The sequence below is a fragment of the Nerophis ophidion genome, linkage group LG15 (genome assembly GCF_033978795.1).
Source record: "Nerophis ophidion isolate RoL-2023_Sa linkage group LG15, RoL_Noph_v1.0, whole genome shotgun sequence".
Taxonomy (NCBI): Eukaryota; Metazoa; Chordata; class Actinopteri; order Syngnathiformes; family Syngnathidae; genus Nerophis; species Nerophis ophidion.
The window spans coordinates 35,607,180-35,630,089 of NC_084625.1; the positions used below are offsets into that span (position 1 = coordinate 35,607,180).

General features: G+C 44.9%; 1 protein-coding gene across 4 annotated transcripts in view; it reads left to right on the top strand.

Annotated features, from left to right (window-relative positions):
* stau2 (staufen double-stranded RNA binding protein 2) overlaps positions 1-22,910 on the top strand; it is a 315,345-nt gene that overhangs the window by 192,475 nt on the left and 99,960 nt on the right. For all 4 annotated transcript variants that reach the window (XR_009809837.1, XM_061922079.1, XM_061922081.1 and 1 more), the window contains exons 10-11: positions 4,979-5,107; positions 14,843-14,900. Coding sequence is in view for 3 of the 4 variants with exons in the window: in XM_061922079.1 (XP_061778063.1) it covers positions 4,979-5,107; positions 14,843-14,900 (187 nt within the window). In the remaining variant the exon portion in view is untranslated. The remainder of the gene's footprint in view (positions 1-4,978; positions 5,108-14,842; positions 14,901-22,910) is intronic.

A 22,910-nucleotide genomic window follows, 5' to 3' on the forward strand; every position in this document is an offset into this window, starting at 1 on the left:
GCAAATCATTTTCAACCCATATTCAGTTGAATATGCTACAAAGACAATATATTTGATGTTCAAACTGATAAACCCTTTTTTTTTGCAAATAATCATTAACTTTAGAATTTGAAAGGTGGCAATAAATACTGATAAAGTTGAGGAATTCTCATCAAACACTTACTTGGAACATCCCACAGGTGTGCAGGCTAATTGGGAACAGGTGGGTGCCATGATTGAGTATAAAACAGCTTCCGTGAAATGCTCATTCATTCACAAACAAGGATTGGGAAACAAATGCGTGAGCAAATTGTCAAACAGTTTAAGAATATCATTTATCAAGGGGCTATTGCAAGAAATTTAGGAATTTCACCATCTACGGTCCGTAATACCATCAAAAGGTTCAGAGAATCTGGAGAAATCACTGCACGTAAGCGATGATATAACGGACCTTCGTTCCATTGGCTCCATGGCACATGGGCTTTGATTGATTGATTGATTGATTGATACTTTTATTAGTAGATTGCACAGTTCAGTACATATTCCGTACAATTGACCACTAAATGGTAACACCCGAATAAGTTTTTCAACTTGTTTAAGTCGGGGTCCACGTTAATCAATTCATGGCTCAGGAACACTTCAGAAAACCACTGTCAGTAACTACAGTTGGTCGCTACATCTGTAAGTGCAAGTTAAAACTACTACAGTATGCAAAGCCAAAGCCATTTATCAACGACACCCAGAAACGCTGCTGGCTTCGCTGGGCCCGAGATCATATAAGATGGACTGATGCAAAGTGGAAAAGTGTTCTGTGGTCTGACGAGTCCACATTTAAAACATTTTCTGGAAACTGTGGACATTGTGTCCTCCGGACCAAAGAGGAAAAGAACCATCAGGACTGTTCTAGGTGCAAAGTTGAAAAGCCAGCATCTGTGATGGTATGGGGGTGCATTAGTGCCCAAGGCATGGGTAACTTGCACATCTGTGAAGGCACTATTAATGCTGAAATGTACGTACAGGTTTTGGAACAACATATGTTGCCATCCAAGCAACGTTGTCATGGACGCCCATGCTTATTTCAGCAAGACAATGCCAAGTCACTTGTTACAACAGCGTGGCTTCATAGTAAAAGAGTGCAGATTCTAGACTGGCTTGCCTGTACATGGTAAATGGGTTATACTTGTATAGCGCTTTTCTACCCCTTTTTAAGGAGCCCAAAGCGCTTTGACCGTATTTCCACATTCGCCCATTCACACACACATTCACACAAAGATAGTTCAGACCTGTCTCCCATTGAAAATGTGTGGCGCATTATGAAGCCTAAAATACCACAACGGAGACCCCGGACTATTGAACATTTAAGCTGTACATAAAACAAGAATGGGAAAGAATTCCACCTGAAAATCTTCAAAAATGTGTCTCCTTACTCCCCAAAGCTTTATTGAGTGTTGTTAAAAGAAAAGGTGATGAAACACAGTGGTGAACATGCCCTTTCCCAACTACTTTGGCACGTGTTGCAGCCATGAAATTCTAAGTTAATTATTATTTGCAAAAAAAAAAAATAAAGTTTATGAGTTTGAACATCAAATATTTTGTCTTTGTAGTGCATTCAATTGAATATGGTTTGAAAAGGATTTGCAAATCGTTGTATTCCGTTTATATTTATATCTAACACAATTTCCCAGCTCATATGGAAATGGGGTGCGTATAAAACAAAAGCAAAACATAAAATTAAAACCACAAAATTTATGTTATTTCCTAGTTTTTAGTTGTTTTTATAATTAGTATTGAAGATGATATCAAATGGGTTTTCTTTACAGTGTGAAGGCAATACCAATTCTCACCATCTTAGCGGAAAAAAAACATGTTTCTTCCTTGTATTGTTATCGCTGAAGGACTAGAGTAATAGGAATGCATAAGCATGTTGCACACATACACCGAGAAGGAAAACACAAGAAGCTAACCGCTAACCGGTTTGTGTTGTGGTTTGTGCAGCCCTTTGAGACACTAGTGATTTAGGGCTATGTAAGTAAACATTGATTGATTGATTGATTGATTGAAAGCTTCAATGTAAAGGAGGGGTGATCGTTCCAAATGTCGTTACATTGATACCTATCAATCAATCAATCAATCAATGTTTACTTATATAGCCCTAAATCACTAGTGTCTCAAAGGGCTGCACAAACCACCACGACATCCTCGGTAGGAAAACTCACACCCAGTGGGACATTGGTGACAATAATGACCCAGTGGGACGTCGGTGACAATGATGACTATGAGAACCTTAGAGAGGAGGAAAGCAATGGATGTCGAGCGGGTCTAACATGATACTGTGAAAGTTCAATCCACAATGGATCCAACACAGTCGCGAGAGACCGTGTAGTATTTTATACCTAGTATAGTATCGGTTAATAAAATATACTGAAGTAATTAGATGATATTTTTATTTTTCATATTATTACAAAGGCCTTCCGGCCGATTGTAGCTGAAATAGGTACCAGCGCCCCCATCCATCCATCGATCTTCTTCCGCTCATTCCGAGGTCGGGTCGCGGGGGCAGCAGCCTAAGCAGGGAAGCCCAGACTTCCCTCACCCCAGCCACTTCGTCCAGCTTTTCCCGGGGGATCCCAAGGCGTTCCCAGGCCAGCCGGGAGAGATTGTCTTCCCAACGTGTCCTGGGTCTTCCCCGTGGCCTCCTACAGGTCGGACGTGCCCGAAACACCTCCCTAGGGAGGCGTTCGGGTGGCATCCTGACCAGATGCCCGAACCACCTCATCTGGCTCCTCTCGATGTGGAGGAGCAACGGCTTTACTTTGAGCTCCTCCCGGATGACAGAGCTTCTCACCCTATCTCTAAGGGAGAGCCCCGCCACCCGGCGGAAGAAACTAATTTCCTTCATAGGCCCCTCATTTTTGGGTGGGTTGGCGTGTTGGGTGGGAAGAAACTGCATAATTATTACGGCGTGTGTATCGGCCCGTAATGATGAAAAATTATAACTGTCATAACTTCCTTCCACATGCTCCAATCTTCCCGCATTTTTAATGGTGGGTCAGGGTGTTGGTTGGCACCTACCAGCACTAATACTGCAGTGGCTTTTTTCGCCCTTTTGTAGTGAAAAATTACAACTGTCTTTTACTTCCTTCCACATGCTCCATCCAATCCTTCTGAATTTTTTTGAGTGGGTCGGAAGTTAGGTAAAATCAACTGCATAACCACTATGGTGCCTTTACCGGCCCCTTGTAGTCAAAAACAATGGTTTTCAGAACCTCCTTACACATGCTCTGATCTTCCGGAAAATTTTGATGGCTGGTCGGGGCTCGGGGCGTCGGTGTGATTTGATCGCAAGCATCGTGCGTGGCGGCCGAATTGAGTAAACCCCGCGACGTAAACGGGGCGAGGGCCTGTTCAACACTGCTCGCAGCCTTAATTGTTATTGTTTTGTTATTGTGCACTTGTTGTTTTTATTTTGTTGAAGTTGTATGTATCATTCTGTACCACAATTTAGATAAATCATCTGAACAAATTCAAACTTTAATAGGATGAGTTTAATAAAAATGTGTTATTTTTACTTTAGTTACTTACTATGAAATGTTTTCAGTTCTTTAATCAATTGTCAAAGTGTTGGATCAGGGCTCAAAATTGGATCTGATCTGAGGCCAAAAAATTGGATCGGAGAGACCAAATATTTTTTGGCACACCCCTATTTACTGCATATGTCTATTGTGTGCATAGCTGTTGTGTAGCTTCTAGCTCTTAGCACATTGGCTTCCATGTTTACTTTTTGTAAATGAATTCACCAAAATACAAGAAAATACCAACTGTATGTGCTTACTGAAGGACATTCAGCTGTTAATTGTCTGTCCAGCTTTGCACAAGGAAATGTGCTGCAGGACTTTTTCTATTGGAGCACTTCTATCATAGATTTTGAATGCAAGCTAAAATAATCCGATACTTGTTTTTTGCTGATTTCAGACATATATTCAATCTCAATATTAGATCAGAACACCCCTAATTATTAAAATAGAAAACATACAAACCTTTTTTTTGTATCTTAAGACTCCACCTTTTAGTGTTTTTTATTCTAAAAGTTGTATGATACCCGTGCGTTAAACCCAGCATAGCAAAGCATATATTTCCTGTTTGTTCCTGACAAATGAGGCGTATATATTATAATAATTTCAACCTCATTTTCTTATTGTTTCTGTGTCAGCCTTTCTTTAAGTCTACCAACCACATCATCATTTTCCATTATCCTCTTCTTTCATAAGTATAACAGAGCTTCTCCCAGCATCAGGCAGTAATTCAGCCTCAAACCTATTCTCCATGTCCCTTTGATACGCACATCAGGCCCTCTTGAATGTATGTGCATCCCTTTTGTGAAGTCCGCTCACTCTTCTTAAATTTCCTTTATTTTTCTTTGCTGTAAGAACTGATAATAAAATGAGTCTCTGTTTACTAACATCAACTAGCTAGAGAAAAATGTTTCAGCTCTACAAACCCTTTTAATGGACTGACGCTATTTATTATTTAAGAATGATTGAGTTTATTTAACGGGTGGTTTATTGGGCTTTTCCTCATTATGGTTTGTTTGATGCATTCAGACAAGCACTTAACGTGCATGTCACAGCACATTGAGTAAATGCGGCGAAGCCTGGCTTTTCACAGGCTCAGGCTGCCTAAATGTTATTTGTATAGCGTAATTGTCTGTTTGCATAACATAGCGACGTCTGATATTCTCTAGGAAATATCTGCTTACGTTACGAGTCGGGAGATTTAATGTTTCGGGATCACTAGAAAAACAAACATTTCAATTGGATCTTAAAATGTAAATTACATCTCTGGCTCAGCTCAGAGAGAAAAATTTGAGTTTTCTTGGCAATAAGTGAATGAAACAGAAAGGCTGAGGAAAGCGCGTTTTTTTTTGCGCTAGCGTAAAACTTAATTTGCTTTTTGGTTAATTGGGAATGTTTTAACCCAATTTTGCATGTTTTTTATGCAGGTAAAGGTCAGCAACGAGGTTGCCACAGGAACAGGGCCGAACAAGAAAGTGGCCAAACGAAATGCTGCTGAAGCAATGTTGCTGCAGCTCGGATACAAAGCGTCTATCGTCCCTCAAAGTCCCACTGAGGTATTGGCTTTTTTTTTTTTTAAATCATCAATTAGAACTTTATTGTTATTGTACAACAAAATATAATTTTCAGTACATGCCTGTCCAAAAATAGACATACAGTATTCAGCAGGGCTATTCAACAACATAATGAAGAGGGCCACAATTTCAAAATGTAGATGTTTTGTCAGGAAGTTCCCCCGCAGGTTGTATTTCTTTGAGACTGCGATTACCTAATTGCAAAGTAAACACATCAGCTTTCACACTGCACTATCAATAAATTCCTTTTTTTGCCCTTGCTGCTTCTATTTCAAGCGTGTGCAGCTTGTTAAATGGATGAACAAACCGAAGCTCCATAAGTTCTGTTGTGGATTGATGTTCTATCTATTGAATGATTTTACTTCCTCCGGAAAAAATATAAATAGAATAAATAGATTAAAAATGGTGCGGAATAACTTAAGTTAACTAGAGTTTATGCAGTTCCAGTAGGAATGCCTCAATCATTGCTGCAGCTGAATTTAAAAGCTGTAAGACTGCAGATACAATTTAGAAAAAGTTAGAATAAACAGTAGGAATTGTTTGAAAATTGAAAAGCTAAAGCTCAACTGAAATCCTAATAGAATGTAGAATGAATAATAGAAACAGTTTAGCTGTGAAATGATTTTAATCTGTACTGAAACGTACTATAATATAAAAATTATATAGGTATGTCGTAATAGTTTGAATTAAACTAATTGCCTCAAAGATGTAAAATTGCCATTAAACATTTTTTTTCTTCTGGTCGTTTCCGGGATTTGAAGCCACCTTATTCGGATCGGTTTTATCCGCATGGCCAAACAGCCTAGGGTGGGCGAGGTTTGGGGGTTGTATATTGTAGCGTCCCGGAAGAGTTAGTGCTGCATCGGGTTCTGGGTATTTGTTGTGTTGTGTTTATGTTGTGTTACGGTGCGGATGTTCTCCCAAAATGTGTTTGTCATTCTTGTTTGGTTTGAGTTCACAGTGTGGCGCATATTTGTAACAGTGATAAAGTTGTTTATATAGCCACCCTCAGTGTGACGTTTATGGCTGTTGATCAAGTATGTAATGTGTAAGTACCTCAAGCAACCCTGCTTAAAAAAAATCACTTGACAAAAAGTATGACTAAGGTAGCGAACTGCAGTGAACGCAACAGATTGCCATGTTTGCAATGACGGTATAAACATAGACATCTTATAAGTAGACGCAGCATTGGCTGCTGTGACGCGAAAAATTTGGTCTCCATCTTGAAGTGGTGATGAGGAGCCGGCGAGCAGCCTAAACTAACAGTTGACCGGTATTAAACAAAAATGCAGGGCTGGTGTTCAGCGTTTTCCTGCTCAAATGAGCGGACTGTTGAAAATAGAAATCGAGGAATTACTTTTCACAAGTAAGATTTAACATTAACGTACTATTGGTTGTATTTTGTGAGAATAATATTACCACAGAGTTGAGAAGAAGCAAAGATATTCAATATTGTATGTGAAAATCACAAAGAAAATCTTCTGGAGGATTATGACGCCCCTACAGGGTTTTGGTTTACAAACTTTCAGCCCCACCTAAAACAAAAATCACCAGCCGCCACTGATTGTGAAGCATTCTCATTTTAGGCAAAGTATAAGACAATAAAATGTGACAAATAAATACGTGAAAATCAATGAGGTAAGATGAGTTAAAAGCGTTGACAGTTCATTGCTCCTGTCAAATGTATTGCACTGAGTGGAGCAGATCGCCACTCCAAGATGGCGGCCCCACGTCTCGTCAGCGCCAGTAGGCAGTAGCGGTCAATGCTGCATCTACTTATAAGATGTCTATGGTTAAAACGTTAGCAGTGATTTTACAGCCTCACTGATTTAACTCCACAGCAAATAAAAGTTATGTTACTTAGCCAATAAACGTTAGCTTACATTCAAAACTTACCGTTCTTTGTGCATCTTCAAATGTCGAACGAAGTTGGAAGTTGTTGCGTCTCAGTCTGTAATCTTCGAACCGCATGTTTTGCATACTTTAATTTGTTTTTTGTTGACCAACTTGTAGTTTGGTTTAATACGCGAACGAAGCTATTTTGGATTAATTTTTCCTCACCGGCGCGTTGAGAGCTCTCCTTCATTGTTTGTCCTGCAATTTGATTGGATAAATGCTGTGGGATGAAAACAACGTGGATGTAATTTGATTGGATATTGTACTGACAGGCAGCACATACACTGACAGACACACACACGTACACAATGAAAGATAGGGAGCGCGCCTGAATAACTTTTTAATCTTTGGGTTTTGGGGAAAGTGGCAAGTCTTGTCAGGTCAAAAGGCTCAAGTCCAAGTGAAGTCAGAAGTCATTGATGTTAATGTCCAAGTCAAGTTGCAAGTCTCTTTACATTTTGTCAAGTCGAGTCTAAAGTCATCAAATTCATAACTCGAGTCTGACTCGAGTCCAAGTCATGTGACTCGAGTCCACAACTCTGATTCTGAGTGCCTGCAAGTCCGCATTCAGGGCTGGATTACTAGTGCGCTGCAGCAGATTGTGAAAGTAAAGACTCACTAAAGCTGCTGCTCCTTTTAAATGTTTCAACTTCTGTGCGAGTGTTAGTCATATTGCTTTATTTTGTTCTTCTGGTCTGCACGTCCAGCTGTCTAAGTGGAAAAGGCACTACGCTGATTGATCATTCATTATGTTGTTAATGAGCCTCACTTATGCGACAGTGTAACGGGAGGTCGCACACATACACACGCAAACGTACCCAAACACACACAAATTTACAGACACACACAGGATCATGGTCCATAAAGGCGGATTGTTCTGAGCAGGATAATACCAAGCATTGTTGATTTACTACTGTTTACTACTGCGGTAACTTCTAACAGACATATCCTTCATGTATGATCGACAAAATATTCTACCAGCTGATCATCGTGATCACACTCAAATTAATTGCGATCAACAATCATATAATCGCCCAGCCCTTTTTCATACTGTTTGCCATTACAAGTCAATTTAAATTGACTTGTTTGGCTATGTGAAGCTTCTCATTAAGTATGTTACACAAGCATAATACACATCAAAAAGTTTTGAGAGGCCATTAAATTGTATTTATTTAATACATGTAAGCAATACAAGTGATTATTCACTGAAATATAAAGAACGCTGCCACTGTGTACTCATAATGCAACAGGTCAAAATTACATCATTACCCAGAATGCATTTCTGTGAAAGTATTGCAGTTTTTGCTAATTTGGACAAATAAATGTTTTTTAACCACAACAAATGTATTTTCTGATAGTGTTGAACATTTACTTGCATTCAAGGGTATTTCCAGGGAGGAAAAAAAAAGCAAATGTAAGCGAGATAAGTGAATACTTTGGAAAGTCATGAATACTGTAAAAGCTGTGAATTTTTAGGCTTTAATAGACGGATTGCTTTTTTGTCCTGACTAAGACGAACATTTTAATGGTGAAACAGTTGAAATTGGTTGAAATACGTGGGAGAAGAAACACAATTAAAAAAAAAGGGGGAAAATACTGGAAAATTATGAATTACAATGAGTCTGGTAATTTTTGGAAAGGTTTGTTGAAAGATCACACGTCTTTAATGCGCTGAACATTTTGACGTTTGAACGAGATAAAGCCGATGAACGCCTTTTGGCATTCAAACAATAAGAAATAATTAAGCCGTCTCACATACGGTAATAGCGGTCGTCTTTAGGAACGCTCCAACAGTTTTCAACCAATCTGTGTGAAGTGAAGTGAAGTGAAGTGAAGTGAAGTGAAGTGAAGTGAAGTGAATTATATTTATATAGAGCTTTTCTCTAGTGACTCAAAGCGCTTTTATATAGTGAAACCCAATATCTTAAGTTACATTTAAACCAGTGTGGGTGGCACTGGGAGCAGGTGGGTAAAGTGTCTTGCTCAAGGACAGTGACTAGGATGGCGGAAGCGGGGATCGAACCTCTAACCCTCAAGTGGCTGGCACAGCCACTCTACCAACCGAGCTATACCGCCCCACTGTGTTCGACAGTAAAGCCCGGCGTTTGAAAGTTCCAGGAACTTTTTGAAAATACCACCTTGCTGGTATTAGCTACAAATAGTTCCTGTGAAACTAAAGCTACCCTTTTAGTTTTTGGGTGAAACGCAGGGGATTATTTAATTTACCTGGGTATATGGGAAAGTTCCTGCGGTGTAAAAAGGCCTACTGTAAACTTATTGTTCTGTGGTAGAAATTATCCAGATCAGCCCTACTTCCTTATCCTGGGTTTCATGAAACTCTGCCCATAACTTTTTGAATTATGTTGCTCACAAACACAAATCCTGGAAAAGGTGTGACGGGACAGCGGGAGAAGAAGACGGCAGGAAAATGATGACGTTGTGAGCTGTCAGTGTATTTAATGACAACAATAAATGTGTGTGTGGTGTGTAATTAACCAAAAGAGATTAAATGTACTAAGTGTGAGACTTATCTGAGTGTGGAGATCAGAGGGTGTTGATGGTGCGTGTTGATCCAGGCAGAGGTTTCAAATTTGGGTAAGGCAGGCTCGAGCGTCGGAGGACAGGCGGAGGATCAAATGGAGGAGCGCGGCGTCGTAGTCGGTAGGCAGGCGTGATGTCGATGACCAGGGAGGCAAGGGAAGATCCACAGGGGTTTTTAGGTTGACGAGACACACAACTTGACAACGGGAAATGACGACGGGGAGCTGGAGAATGACACAACACAAGAGACGATGAGCACAACAGGGAGGGAGCACGGAAAGAGAGAGAGAGCAAATGCATGCAGGAATGCTGGAGACGTGTAGGCTTACTGTACAGCATACGTGAAGCCACGTTCTGGCGTCAGGTCTCAGGTTGTGCTGGATTATCAAGGCCAATCGCTCATCACGGACAGGTGGGTTGATTGCGCAGCGTTTGCAGCCGCGCTGATGCGTGCTCGCAGCAGAAAGAGAGCGCCTGTGGGCGTGGTCCGCGGCGCACTCGTGAGGACGTGCAAAAGAGGGAGAAGCAGCACAACCCTCATGCGGCGTAGAATGAAAGCAAGTGATCTGTGAATACCGGGATGACACATAAACAGACTAGAATGTGCCCAGTCGAGTATCTTGCTCCTTAAGGGTTGTGGGACGAAAAGTCTATTAGGGGGTTCGTTTCTGGGACCAGGGTCGGACTGAAGGGCCGTCCTCACCAGGCCTTCGATTTCCCAAGTTACCATCCCAAAGATGCGGTTCGGGGGAAGGATGGTCTCCGCGATAGGTGCACTGGTAGGTTCCTCAGAGAAAATCCGTGAAAGGGCGTCAGCCTTGCCGTTGCGTGACCCCGGTCTGTATGTGAGAGTGTAATTGAACCAACCAAAAAACTGTGACCAGCGTGCTTGCCTGTCGTTAAGTCTCCTTGCGGAACGGATGTGAATGAGGTTGCGGTGGTCAGTCAGGACCAGGAACGGATGTTTGGCCCCCTCCAGCCAGTGTCTCCATTCCACCAAAGCTTTGTGGACGGCCAACAGTTCTTGGTTTCCTGCATCATAGTTCCTCTCGGCTGGTGTTAGGCGTCTGGAAATAAATGCACAAGGGTGTAACGCATTATTACTGTTAGACCTTTGGGACAACACTGCCCCAATCCCGGAATCAGATGCGTCTACTTCCACTGTGAATGGTTTGTCAGGGTCAGGGTGTACCAGAACGGGAGCGGAACTGAAGCTTCTCTTTAGGCTCAAGGATGCACTGTCTGCCTCTTTGTTCCAGATGAAAGCAGTATTGGTGGAAGTTAGTAAGGGAAGGGGCGCGGCTACCTTGCTGAAGTCCAATATGAAGCGACGGTAGAACCCCGCAAAGCCTAGGAATCGCCTAAGATCAGTACGAGTGGTGGGTTGGGGCCAATCCATCACTGCCTTTACCTTTTTGGGGTAACTCGAATTTTACCCCTCTCGATGATGTGACCCAAAAAATTTACCGATGAGGAATGGAACTCGCATTTCTCTGCCTTGATGAAAAGACGATTTTCGAGGAGCCGCTGCAGGACAAGGCGGACGTGCTGTTGATGGTCCTGCAGGTTGTGGGAGAAAATCCAAATATCATCAAGATATACAAGGACAAACTTCTCGAGCATACCGTTAACTAGAGCCTGGAAGACAGCTGGGGCATTGGTCAGGCCGAAGGGCATGACCCGGTACTCAAAGTGGCCTAGGTGTGAGTTGAAGGCAGTCTTCCATTCTTCCCCCTTCCTAATCCGGACTAGATGGTATGCCTTGCAGAGATCCAGCTTGGTGAATATGGTAGCAGGGGCAAGGAGTTCGAAAGAGGAGCTCATGAGTGGTAGAGGATACCGGTTCTTAACCGTGATAAGGTTGAGTTTGCGGTAGTCAATGCAGGGACACAGTGACCCATCCTTCTTGCTGACAAAGAAGAATCCAGCATCTACCGGTGATTTGGAGGGGGTGATGATACCATAAGTGAGTGATTCCAAGATGTAGTCAGACATGGCCTTTTTCGGCTGTGGATAGGTCATGCAGGCGGCTAGCGTGGAGTACAGCGTTGGGTATGAGATCAATGGAACAGTCATATGGTCTGTGTGGGAGTAGTGATAGTGCCTGTGACTTACCAAATAATGCAGCAAGGTCATGGTAGATAACGGGAACCCCAGATAGGTCAGATGGGGAAGACTTGAGCCTGAGGTTCTCAGAGATTGGGGCTGCTGCTAAGAGGCAGTTAGCATGGCATGCTGTGCTCCAGGCTAGGATCCTCCCTGAGATCCAGGAAATCTGGGGGTCGTGCTGGCAAAGCCATGAACGGCCGAGGACAAGGGGAGCGACAGGGGTGTTGAGGATCAACAAGCTAATTTGCTCCGTGTGGTTGCCGGACAGGGTTAGCGTGAGCAGTGCTGTACGGTGGGTGATGGGTCCCAGGGGATGCCCGTCAAGGCCTGAGCTGGTAAAGACTTGTCCAGATGCAGAAGCTCAATCCCGGCTTGACAGGCGAAATCACGGTCCATGCAACTCTCATCTGCTCCAAAGTCCAAATATGCTCCCACCTTCAGTTTCTTTGACTTCCAGGACAAGGTTGCGGTGAAAAGGATGCCAGGGTCACTTGCGGCTCTGGGCAAAGGTGGTGTGGCTCACAAGTACTCCCCTTACTTGTGAGCCTGGTCTTTTGGTCGTGTGGGGCAGGTCTGGGTCATGTGACCCGCACAACCACAGTAGAGGCAGAGGCGCTGACGAAACCTCCTTTCCTGTTCCTCCGTGGCCAGTCGTGTCCTGCCAACTGCATGGGTTCTACCCCGCTGGTTGGTGCGGGGAGAAACTCAGACTGATCCACCAAGTGGGCGCCTTCATCCCGACCTCTGGCCGCGGTAGGGGAGTAAGAAGCGGTTCGGGTCTCCCACACTGGCCGTCTGATCCTCTCACGGACCGCAAGTCTTCGCTCCGCTGCTCGTTCTTTGAGTCTTTGGTCCATAAGTAGTGCCAGCTGAATGAGGTCATGGTAGGAGGCAGGTCGGTCCCGCAATAATCTGTCCATGATTTCGTCGGAGAGGCCCTGACGGTAGGCGCTCAACAAGGCCTTGTTGTCCCACCCGCTGTCTGCGGCCAGGGTGCGAACTCTAGTGTGTAGTCTGCCACAGAACGAGAGCCTTGCTGAAGGGAGTGAAGACGTGAGGCGGCGTCTCCTCCATCGGAGGGATGGTCAAAAACTGCCCTAAACTCAGCGCGAAAAGCAGCATAGTTCATGCTGAGACCAAGGTTGCGATCCACAGCTGCTGTGGCCCACTGGAGTACCCTTCCAGTCAACAAAGAAAAAATAAAGGCGATCTTGGCCCCGTCAGAAGTGTAGCGGGAGGGCTGATGACGAAATACCATGTCACATTGGACCAGGAAACCATGACATAACTCAAAATCCCCTTCGAAAGCCTTAGGGCTAGCGATCTTCGGCTCACAGGATGACGGGGGCTGCCGCGGCGGGGGCGGCTTGTACGAGTTCCGGGGGAGCGGCAGAACTCGGGGAGATCAAGTCATGTCGAGCCAACATGTTAGCAAAAGCAGCATCCAGTTTATTTTCCAGAACACAAAAGCGCTCTTGGTGCTGCTGGAGTGCCGTGTGCATGGCTTAGGACAGGGGAGTCTCGGGAGGGGAGCGGGGTACGTGCCGCGTCCTTGCCGTCTGGTTCTGACATGGCCAGAACGTACTGTGACGGGACAGCGGGAGAAGAAGACGGCAGGAAAATGATGACGTCGTGAGCTGTCAGTGTATTTATTGGCAACAAGAAATGTGTGTGTGGTGTGTAATTAACCCAAAGAGATGAAATGTACTAAGTGTGAGACTTATCTGAGCGTGGAGATCAGAGGGTGTTAATGGTGTGTGTTGATCCAGGCAGAGGTTTCCAATTTGGGTAAGGCAGGCTCGAGCGTCGGAGGACAGGCGGAGGATCAAGGGGAGGAGCGCGGCGTCGTAGTCGGTAGGCAGGCGTGATGTCGATGACCAGGGAGGCAAGGGAAGATCCACGGGGGTTTTTAGGTTGACCAGACACACAACTCGACAACGGGAAATGACGACGGGGAGCTGGAGAATGACACAACACAAGAGACGATGAGCACAACAGGGAGGGAGCACAGAGAGAGAGAGAGAGCAAATGCATGCAGGAATGCTGAAAACGTGTGGGCTTACTGTACAGCATACGTGAAGCCACGCTCTGGCGTCAGGTGTCAGGTTGTGCTGGATTATGAAGGCCGATCGCTCATCACGGACAGGTGGGTTGATTGCGGAGCGTTTTCAGCCGCGCTGATGCGCGCTCGCGACAGAGAGGAAGCGGAGCACCTGTGGGCGTGGTCCGCGGCACACTCGTGAGGACGCGCAAAAGAGGGAGAAGCAGCTGAAGTCTTACCCATAACAAAAGGTATATATTGTATTTGCTAATTATAGGCTTAAAAACTCACTTATTTTCAGTCCTGTAACTAAAATGAGTCTTTGACTTAAAAATCTTGCACAAAAATGTGAAATGAAATATACAGTATTTATAGAGCACTATTCTCCAGTGACTCAAAGCACTTAACATAGTGAAACCCATGATCTAAGTTTCAATTAAACCTGTGTGAGTGGCACTGGGAGCAGGTGGGCAAAGAATCCTGCCCAAGGACACAATGGCAGTGACTAGGATGGCGGAAGCAGGGATCGATCCTGGAACCCTTTACGTTACTGGCTTGGCCGCTCTACCAACCGAGCCATCGTTATAAAATAAAGTTGCTTGAAATGGCCAATTGCATATTTTTATTCTTTTAATATTTGTATTATCAGATTCAAAGTTGGAAAAGAAGAGAAATGTAATTTTACTTTCAGAGTTAAACCAGGTAAATGACATGGATTCGTTTTAATGGCCCGAATGATAATTTATTGTCAGGCTGCTGTTGAATAACAAACTGTCCCTTTTATGTACCTCTCTTCCCCACTCAGCTGTCACACAGATCCAGAATGGCTGAGCTCAGTGCTGCACACACGTGTGTTTGTGACTGTGTGTGTTTGTGTAGGCAAACATGCATACCTTCACAGCAGCATCACACTGAATAGGAGCCTTTTGAGGGTACTAAACATTGACAACTCCCCTGATAAAAAAGCTGGCCGAGACAGACACTAGGCTCCTTAAGCGTTCTCTCATGTGAGCGCTTGTCTCTTTGTGGTCCAAACAGTAGGAAGGAACTTGTCTGACATGCGTGAAAAATCTGTCTGTTCAAGAATACATCTCTCTTACTTACCTCCTCCTCCCTCTGCTTCACCACAGATGGACAACAAAGGCTGGAATGAACAAAAGGCCTCTTTTACCGAAGCAACGAGTAACAGTGAGTATCGGCACGTCTCCCCATGTCTCTTTCCATTTCCTTCGCCTCCCGTTTCCCCGCATCTCCATCGCTCCCTCTATCCGAAGGTGGTTTTAGTTGATGAGATGGCCCTGCGTTTAATCTCTGTGACTGGTCAATGGGCATCTGACTGTCAGCTTAATCAGCCGTGCGTCCTCGTGGGGAGCCTGTGAATTCAGATCCATTCAGTCAGGCTTACAGGCCCGCACACTGAGGCACTCCGGGTAGTACCCCCACCCCCCACTCTGCCTTCCTGTGCACAAATACGTAGCGTTTCACTCAGGATTAGCGCACAAGTGCCCATATGCACAAATACACGCGCATAATCCCACACGCAGACGCATACCTCAAGTTGATGCAGGCGACATATATATGAACATATGATCAACAATTCGCTAAAGACAGAACATCTTAAAAGACCTCAAAATAAGATAAAGAGCCCAAAGACTGCACGCCAAGTGCTACCTCCTTCTAGTGCTCTACATACTACAGTGGAACTCACTTATCAGCGGGCCTTGGACTGACTGACCAATGTCAACATAAGCGCTGGTCAATATAACAGAAATCGAAACTGAGACCAACCTTTTCATTCCCCTTTACTTGCTACTTCTGCAGAATAACACTAAAATGTTTTAACCTATGGTAGTTTAAGATTGTTTTCCTCTATTTGTGCATACTTTTATTTGGATTCTTCTGTTTTCCAATGTTATTGTAGCTTGGGATGGGTTCCAAATTCGGTACTAGAGCCTGACTGCCTCTAGGTAACGTAACACTTTTCCATTCCAACAAAGCAAGAAAAAGGCAATTAAAAAGTACAGTAAGGCTCATCTTTTTAAAATGCGCTAGCTCGATGCTAAATTACATTGGATTTGCCGTAAATATACGACTGATTACTAGCATTTGTAATCTTACATAGCGATCTCAATACCTGCAATTTGGAAATCAAAACTTCAACTAAGATGCACAGTACAATCAAAAAAGCAAGTGTGCAGTAAGTACAATACTTACAGTTCAAACACTTTTTAGGGCTCAACAAAAGAAAAGACTGGTACATTCAACTTAATGGCAAATATTACTTTCTGGCTATGGCAAAACACTGTAGTTGACAGACTACTGCGATCTGACATCTTGGAATTGCAACTGCATGACAAGTACAGTACTTGCAAATGAAATACTGAAGTGCAAGAAAACAAGATGACTGAGCAACTCTGTTAAATGTGAAATAAAAATGTCGATGTATTTTTTTTTTTCAAACAATCATCATCTATTAACACATTTGTAGACACAGAAGTACCGAAAATTGGCACTGTTAAGTGCCTGTATGTATTCTCAGGTATGGTATCAATTCAAATGTGAAAGGTACCCATCCCTATTTGTTGTGACGGGAGTATTGTGTATAGTTCTGAGCTGGGATTTAGTGTAATTTGCCTGCTAGTTCAGAGTCATAATAGGTAATACAGTAAGGAAGATCCCTTGGGCTCTCAAAAGCAGTGGTCCATATTTGTTGACGGTGACTTAAACAGGCTCTTTTTAATAAGAAGAATAAGACGGTGGACCGGGACTTGATGCGTTGGTTGAGAAAGATGGGTTTGCGGTAAAGACGGGACAAAAATAAGTGTCCTGTTTCTGCATAATTCTTATTTTCTTAATGCGCGTCGAAAGCCTTGACAATAATAAATAACATATATTTGCGTGTTTAAAAAACTGACTAAAGACAAAAAGTACAAGCTACTTTTAGCCCAGCTCCAAAATGTTTACAGAAGACATCTGCAGTCTTTAGTCACCAGGTTATTTGAAGAAAAATCCTGGTTTGTGTTTGAAATATACATAAACAGCACATACCTTTTATGACACGCTTTTTATGTATTGATTTGCATGGGAATGCGATGACTCGACAGGACTTTTTTTTGTTTTGTTTTGCAGTGGGAGGTAGAACTCAAAGTACCGTATTTTCCGCACTGTAAGGCGCACCTAAAAACCTAAGATTTTCTCAAAAGCTGACAGTGTGCCTTATATTTGGACCAATATTGAGCCACAACAGGTCTCACAACTAGGGTAAGCAGCCGCCGACTTCATTTTCCCCCGTAGGAAAAGAAGCGCGCGGTGCATGCTGGGATATATGACCGCGCCAGGTGTACCATTTTCATTACCATTTGTGTGTTTATGTAAAGACCCCAAAATGGCTCCTATTGAGAGACATAATTTCAGGAAAGCAGAAATTGTCACTGAACTGCTAGACAACAGCAGCGACACTGACTCCATTAACGACGTCTCGAAATAGTGCAGAGCAATAACAATATATCAGTAACTCGACGTTGCTCAAACGTTAATGTCACACAACACAACACAAAAAATAAACATGTAGAGCTCACTTTATTAAGTTATTCCTCATCCACGAATCCCTCTAATTCTTCTTCTTCAGTGTCCCAATTAAACATGCCACAAGATGTATCGCAACTACGGTAAGCAGCCGCCGACTTCATTTTCCCCCGTAGAAGAAGAATCGCGCGGTGCATGCTGGGATATATGACGTCATAATGGAGTCAGTGTCGCTGCTGTTGTCTAGCAGTTCAGTGACAATTCCTGCCTTCCTGAAATTATATCTCTCAATAGGAACCAATTTTGGGGTCTTTACATAAACACAAATGGAAATGAAACGGCACGCCTCGCGTATTCATATATTTGAGCATGCACTGCGCGCTTTTTCTTCTACGGGTTAAATAAAGTCAGCGGCTGCTTACCGTAGTTGCGAGACCTGTTGTGACATGTTTAATTCGGAGACTGAATAAGAAGAATTCGATGGATTCGTGGATGAGAAATTACTTAATAAAGTGAGCTTTACATGTTTATTTTGTGTGTTGTGTTGTGTTGTGTTGTGTGACATTAACGTTTGAGCAACGTTGAGTTTTTGATATATTGTTATTCCATTCATCCATCCATCTTTTTCCGCTTATCCGAGGTCGGGTCGCGGGGACAACAGCCTAAGCAGGGAAACCCAGACTTCCCTCTCCCCAGCCACTTCGTCTAGCTCTTCTCGGGGGATCCCAAGGTATTCCCAGGCCAGCCGGGAGACATAGTCTTCCCAACGTGTCCTGGGTCTTCCCCGTGGCCTCCTACCGGTTGGACGTGCCCCAAACACCTCCCTAGGGAGGCGTTCGGGTGGCATCCTGACCAGATGCCCGAACCACCTCATCTGGCTCCTCTCGATGTGAAGGAGCAGCGGCTTTACTTTGAGGTTCCTCCCGGATGGCATAGCTTCTCACCCTATCTCTAAGGGAGAGCCCCGCCACACGGCGGAGGAAACTCATTTCGGCCGCTTGTACCCGTGATCTTATCCTTTCGGTCATGACCCAAAGCTCCTGACCATAGGTGAGGATGGGAACGTAGATCGACCGGTAAATTGAGAGCTTTGCCTACCGGTTCAGCTGCTTCTTCACCACAACGGATCGGTACAACGTCCGCATTACTGAAAACGCCGCACCGATCCGACTGTCGATCTCACGATCCACTCTTCCCTCACTCGTGAACAAGACTCCTAGGTACTTGAACTCCTCCACTTGGGGCAGGGTCTCCTCCCCAACCCGGAGATGGCATTCCACCCTTTTCGAGGCGAGAACCATGGACTCGGACTTGGAGGTGCTGGTTCTCATTCCGGTCGCTTCACACTCGGCTGCAAACCGATCCAGTGAGAACTGAAGATCCCGGTCAGATGAAGCCATCAGGACCACATCATCTGCAAAAAGCAGACACCTAATCCTGTGGTCACCAAACCGGAACCCCTCAACGCCATGACTGCGCCTAGAAATTCTGTACATAAAAGTTATGAACACAATCGGTGACAAAGGACAGCCTTGGCGGAGTCCAACCCTCACTGGAAATGTGTTCGACTTACTGCTGGCAATGCGGACCAAGCTCTGTTCACTGATCGTACAGGGAGCGGACCGCCACAATAAAACAGTCCGATACCCCATACTCTCTGAGCACTCCCCACATGTAGACTGGTTGGGCAAACTCCCATGCACCCTCAAGAACCCTGCCGAGAGTATAGAGCTGGTCCACAGTTCCACGACCAGGACGAAAACCACACTGTTCCTCCTGAATCCGAGGTTCGACTATCCGGCGTAGCCTCCTCTCCAGTACACCTGAATAAACCTTACCGGGAAGGCTGAGGAGTGTGATCCCACGATAGTTGGAACACACCCTCCGGTCCCCCTTCTTAAAGAGAGGAACCACCACCCCGGTCCGCCAATCCAGAGGTACCGCCCCTGATGTCCACGCGATGCTGCAGAGTCTTGTCAACCAAGATAGCCCCACAGCATCCAGAGCCTTAAGGAACTCCGGGCGGATCTCATCCACCCCCGGGGCCTTGCCACCGAGGAGCTTTTTAACTACCTCAGCGACCTTAGCCACAGAAATAGGAGAGTCCACCACAGATTACCCAGGCACTGCTTCCTCATAGGAAGACGTGTTGGTTGGATTGAGGAGGTCTTCGAAGTATTCCTTCCACCTATCCACAACATCCGCAGTTGAGGTCAGCAGAACACCATCCGCACCATACACAGTGTTGTTAGTGCACTGCTTCCCCTTCCTGAGGCGGCGGACGGTGGTCCAGAATCGCTTCGAAGCCATCCGGAACTCGTTTTCCATGGCTTCCCCGAACACCTCCCATGTCCGAGTTTTTGCCTCCGCGACCGCTGAAGCTGCACACCGCTTGGCCTGTCGGTACCTGTCCACTGCCTCCGGATTCCTATGAGCCAAAAGGACCCGATAAGACTCCTTCTTCAGCTTGACGGCATGCCTCACCGCAGCTGTCCACCAAGGGGTTTTAGGATTGCCGCCCCGACAGGCACCAACTACCTTGCGGCCACAGCTCCGATCAGCCGACTTGACAATAGAGGTGCGGAATATGGTCCACTCGGACTCAATGTCCAGCACCTCGCTCGTGACATGTTCGAAGTTCTTCCGGAGGTGGGAATTGAAACTTTCTCTGACAGGAGACTCTGCCAGACGTTCCCAGCAAACCCTCACAATGCGTTTGGGCCTGCCAGGTCTGTCCGGCATCCTCCCCCACCATCACAGCCAACTCACCACCAGGTGGTGATCGGTAGAAAGCTCCGCCCCTCTCTTCACCCGAGTGTCCAAAACATAAGGCCGCAAATCCGATGACACAATTACAAAGTCGATCATGGAACTGCGTCCTAGGGTGTCCTGGTGCAAAGTGCACATATGGACACCCTTATGTTTAAACATGGTGTTTGTTATGGACAAACTGTGACGAGCACAAAAGTCCAATAACAAAACACCACTCGGGTTCAGATCCGGGCGGCCATTCTTCCCGATCACGCCTCTCCAGGTTTCACTGTCGTTGCCAACATGAGCGTTGAAGTCCCCCAGTAGGACAAGGGAATCACCCGGGGGAGCACTTTCCAGTACTCCCTCGAGTGTACCCAAAAAGGGTTGGTACTCTGAACTGCCGTTTGGTGCGTAAGCACAAACAACAGTCAGGACCCGTCCCCCCACCCGAAGGATACCCTTTCGTCGACCGGGTTGAAGTCCAACGTGCAGGCTTTGAGCCGGGGGGCAACCAGAATTGCCACCCCAGCCCGTCGCTTCTCACTGCCGGCAACGCCAGAGTGGAAGAGGGTCCAGTCCCTCTTGAGAGAAGTGATTCCAGAGCCCTTGCTGTGCGTCGCAGTGAGTCCGACTATATCCAGCTGGAACTTCTCCACTTCGCGCACTAGCTCATGCTCTTTACCCCCCAGTGAGGTGACGTTCCACGTCCCAAAAGCTATCTTCTGTAGCCGAGGATCGGACCGCCAAGTGCCCTGCATTCGGCTGCCGCCCAGCTCACATTGCACCCGACCTCTATGGCCCCTGCTATGGGTGGTGAGCCCATTGGAGGGGTGACCCACGTTGCCTCTTCGGGCTGTGCAGGCCCGGCCAACAGGCGCTCGCCATCGTGCCCCACCTCCGGGCCTGGCTCCAGAGGGGTGCTCCGGTGACCTGCGTCTGGGCGAGGGAAATCTGGGTCCGTGTTTTGTCTTCTTCATAAAGGTCTTCACGCTGCTCTTTGTCTGATCCCTCACCTAGAACCTGTTTGCCTTGGGAGACCCTACCAGGGGGCATAAAGCCCCCGGACAACATAGCTCCTAGGATCATTGGGACACGCAAACTCTTCTACCACGATAAGGTGGCAGCTCAGAGAGGAGATATTGCTTTGCACTATTTCGAGTGTTACTATATTGTGATTGCACAAACGTTTGATTTACCATAACAGTATCAGACTGTTTTGTACGTGTTTATTGAATCGATGAATAGTTCCCCTCCACTATATGATATAAATGTTGTTATACCTTGCTGTTATTGAAAGATAAAGGAAATACCATTTACCTCGGGCAAAATGTTTAAAAATGTTTACTCATTTTGGGAGCGAACGTAGTTGTCAGAACGCTGGTTTGTAGTCTATTCATAAAGTTTGACTGCCCTGACTGTTTTGTTGACATTCCCTTTAGTGCAGCTCCATCTAATGGATGCATAACGTAACCCCAGCCTCTACTGTAGCGTCTATTCTATGCCCCTTATAATGCGGTGCGCCATATATATGAACAAAGTTTTAAAATAGGGCATTCATTAAAGGTGCGCCTTATAATCCGGTGCGCTTTATAGTGCAGAAAATAGGGTACATGAAAAGCGTAAATATGGAAGCAGCTGCTCACCGTCAGCTGTATTTTTGTCAAGTTTGCCCATTTGTCATTAATCACATTCTAAAAAAGTTGAAGCATTCCTAGCCGTTGGTAGTCAAACATTCTAATCTATGACTTGCTTTCTGTTTGTATTGTTTTTTCTTATAGCCGGCAGAGTTTTTCCCCTTTTCTGCTCTAGATAAGGGAGTTGAATTGAAACCTTTATGGCTTTCTGGATTGCACCTGGGGATAGGTTGATTGGCAACACTAAATTGGCCCTAGTGTGTGAATGTGAGTGTGAATGTTGTCTGTCTATCTGTGTTGGCCCTGCGATGAGGTGGCGACTTGTCCAGGGTGTACACAGCCTTCCGCCCGATTGTAGCTGAGATAGGCGCCAGCGCCCCCCGCGACCCTGAAAGGGAATAAGCGGTAGAAAATGGATGGAAATGGATGGCTTTCTGGAATTAAATGACATGCTGCAAACTATAAAGCAGCTGGAAATATAAATGAGCACAAACAGATCCATATTTTGAATTAAAATGCACTGTCATCTCCCAAACCCCATTGAGGCCTTTGGCAACGCTGCAGTGCCCTAACACGAATATCCAACCACAGTCTGGAAAAGGGAATAAAAGGCAAATTCCAAATTTATACAAAACAAGTCACATCGCTAAATATTGTTTGCCCGACGCTCAATGTGCACACAATATGCAGATTAGAAGTGAGCTGCATGGATGGCTTTCATGTGCTCTGGTCCAATTTGTCCAGAGATAAATCTTGTAAATTACATTCGGAGAGAGATGGTTTTTTTGGTGGTTTTGGTTTATATGGCAGCTGCAGACAATGCCTACCACCCTAACACCAAGCAGAGCCTTCTGGGAAACGTCCGAGCCCCCCGTTTGATTAGTGTCTTCACCTTACTCCTTTTCTTTTGACTTACCTATCTGCTAATTCATTTGTTATGACGCACGTTAATTAGATAACATTTGTTGCACAAACAACATTTACAACCCATTTAAAATGGAAACGACTTGTCAATAACAATTTGGCTTTTAAGTATCTTGTTAAGTTGTCTTTTGTTGCCTGTTATCATGATTACCAGTTCGCAATAAAAGCAGAAGGAACACAGTTTTCTGACTTTTCGCTAAGGATTTAAACATTGTGAGCAGATAGTTCAAGTTATTGAACCATGGAGGATGGACACAATAAATTTGAATAAGGAATATGTTTATAATTGTTTTAGCTTATATTGAACATGATTTATGTATTTATTACAACTAAAATATAAAACCGTCATGCCAGATGTAAA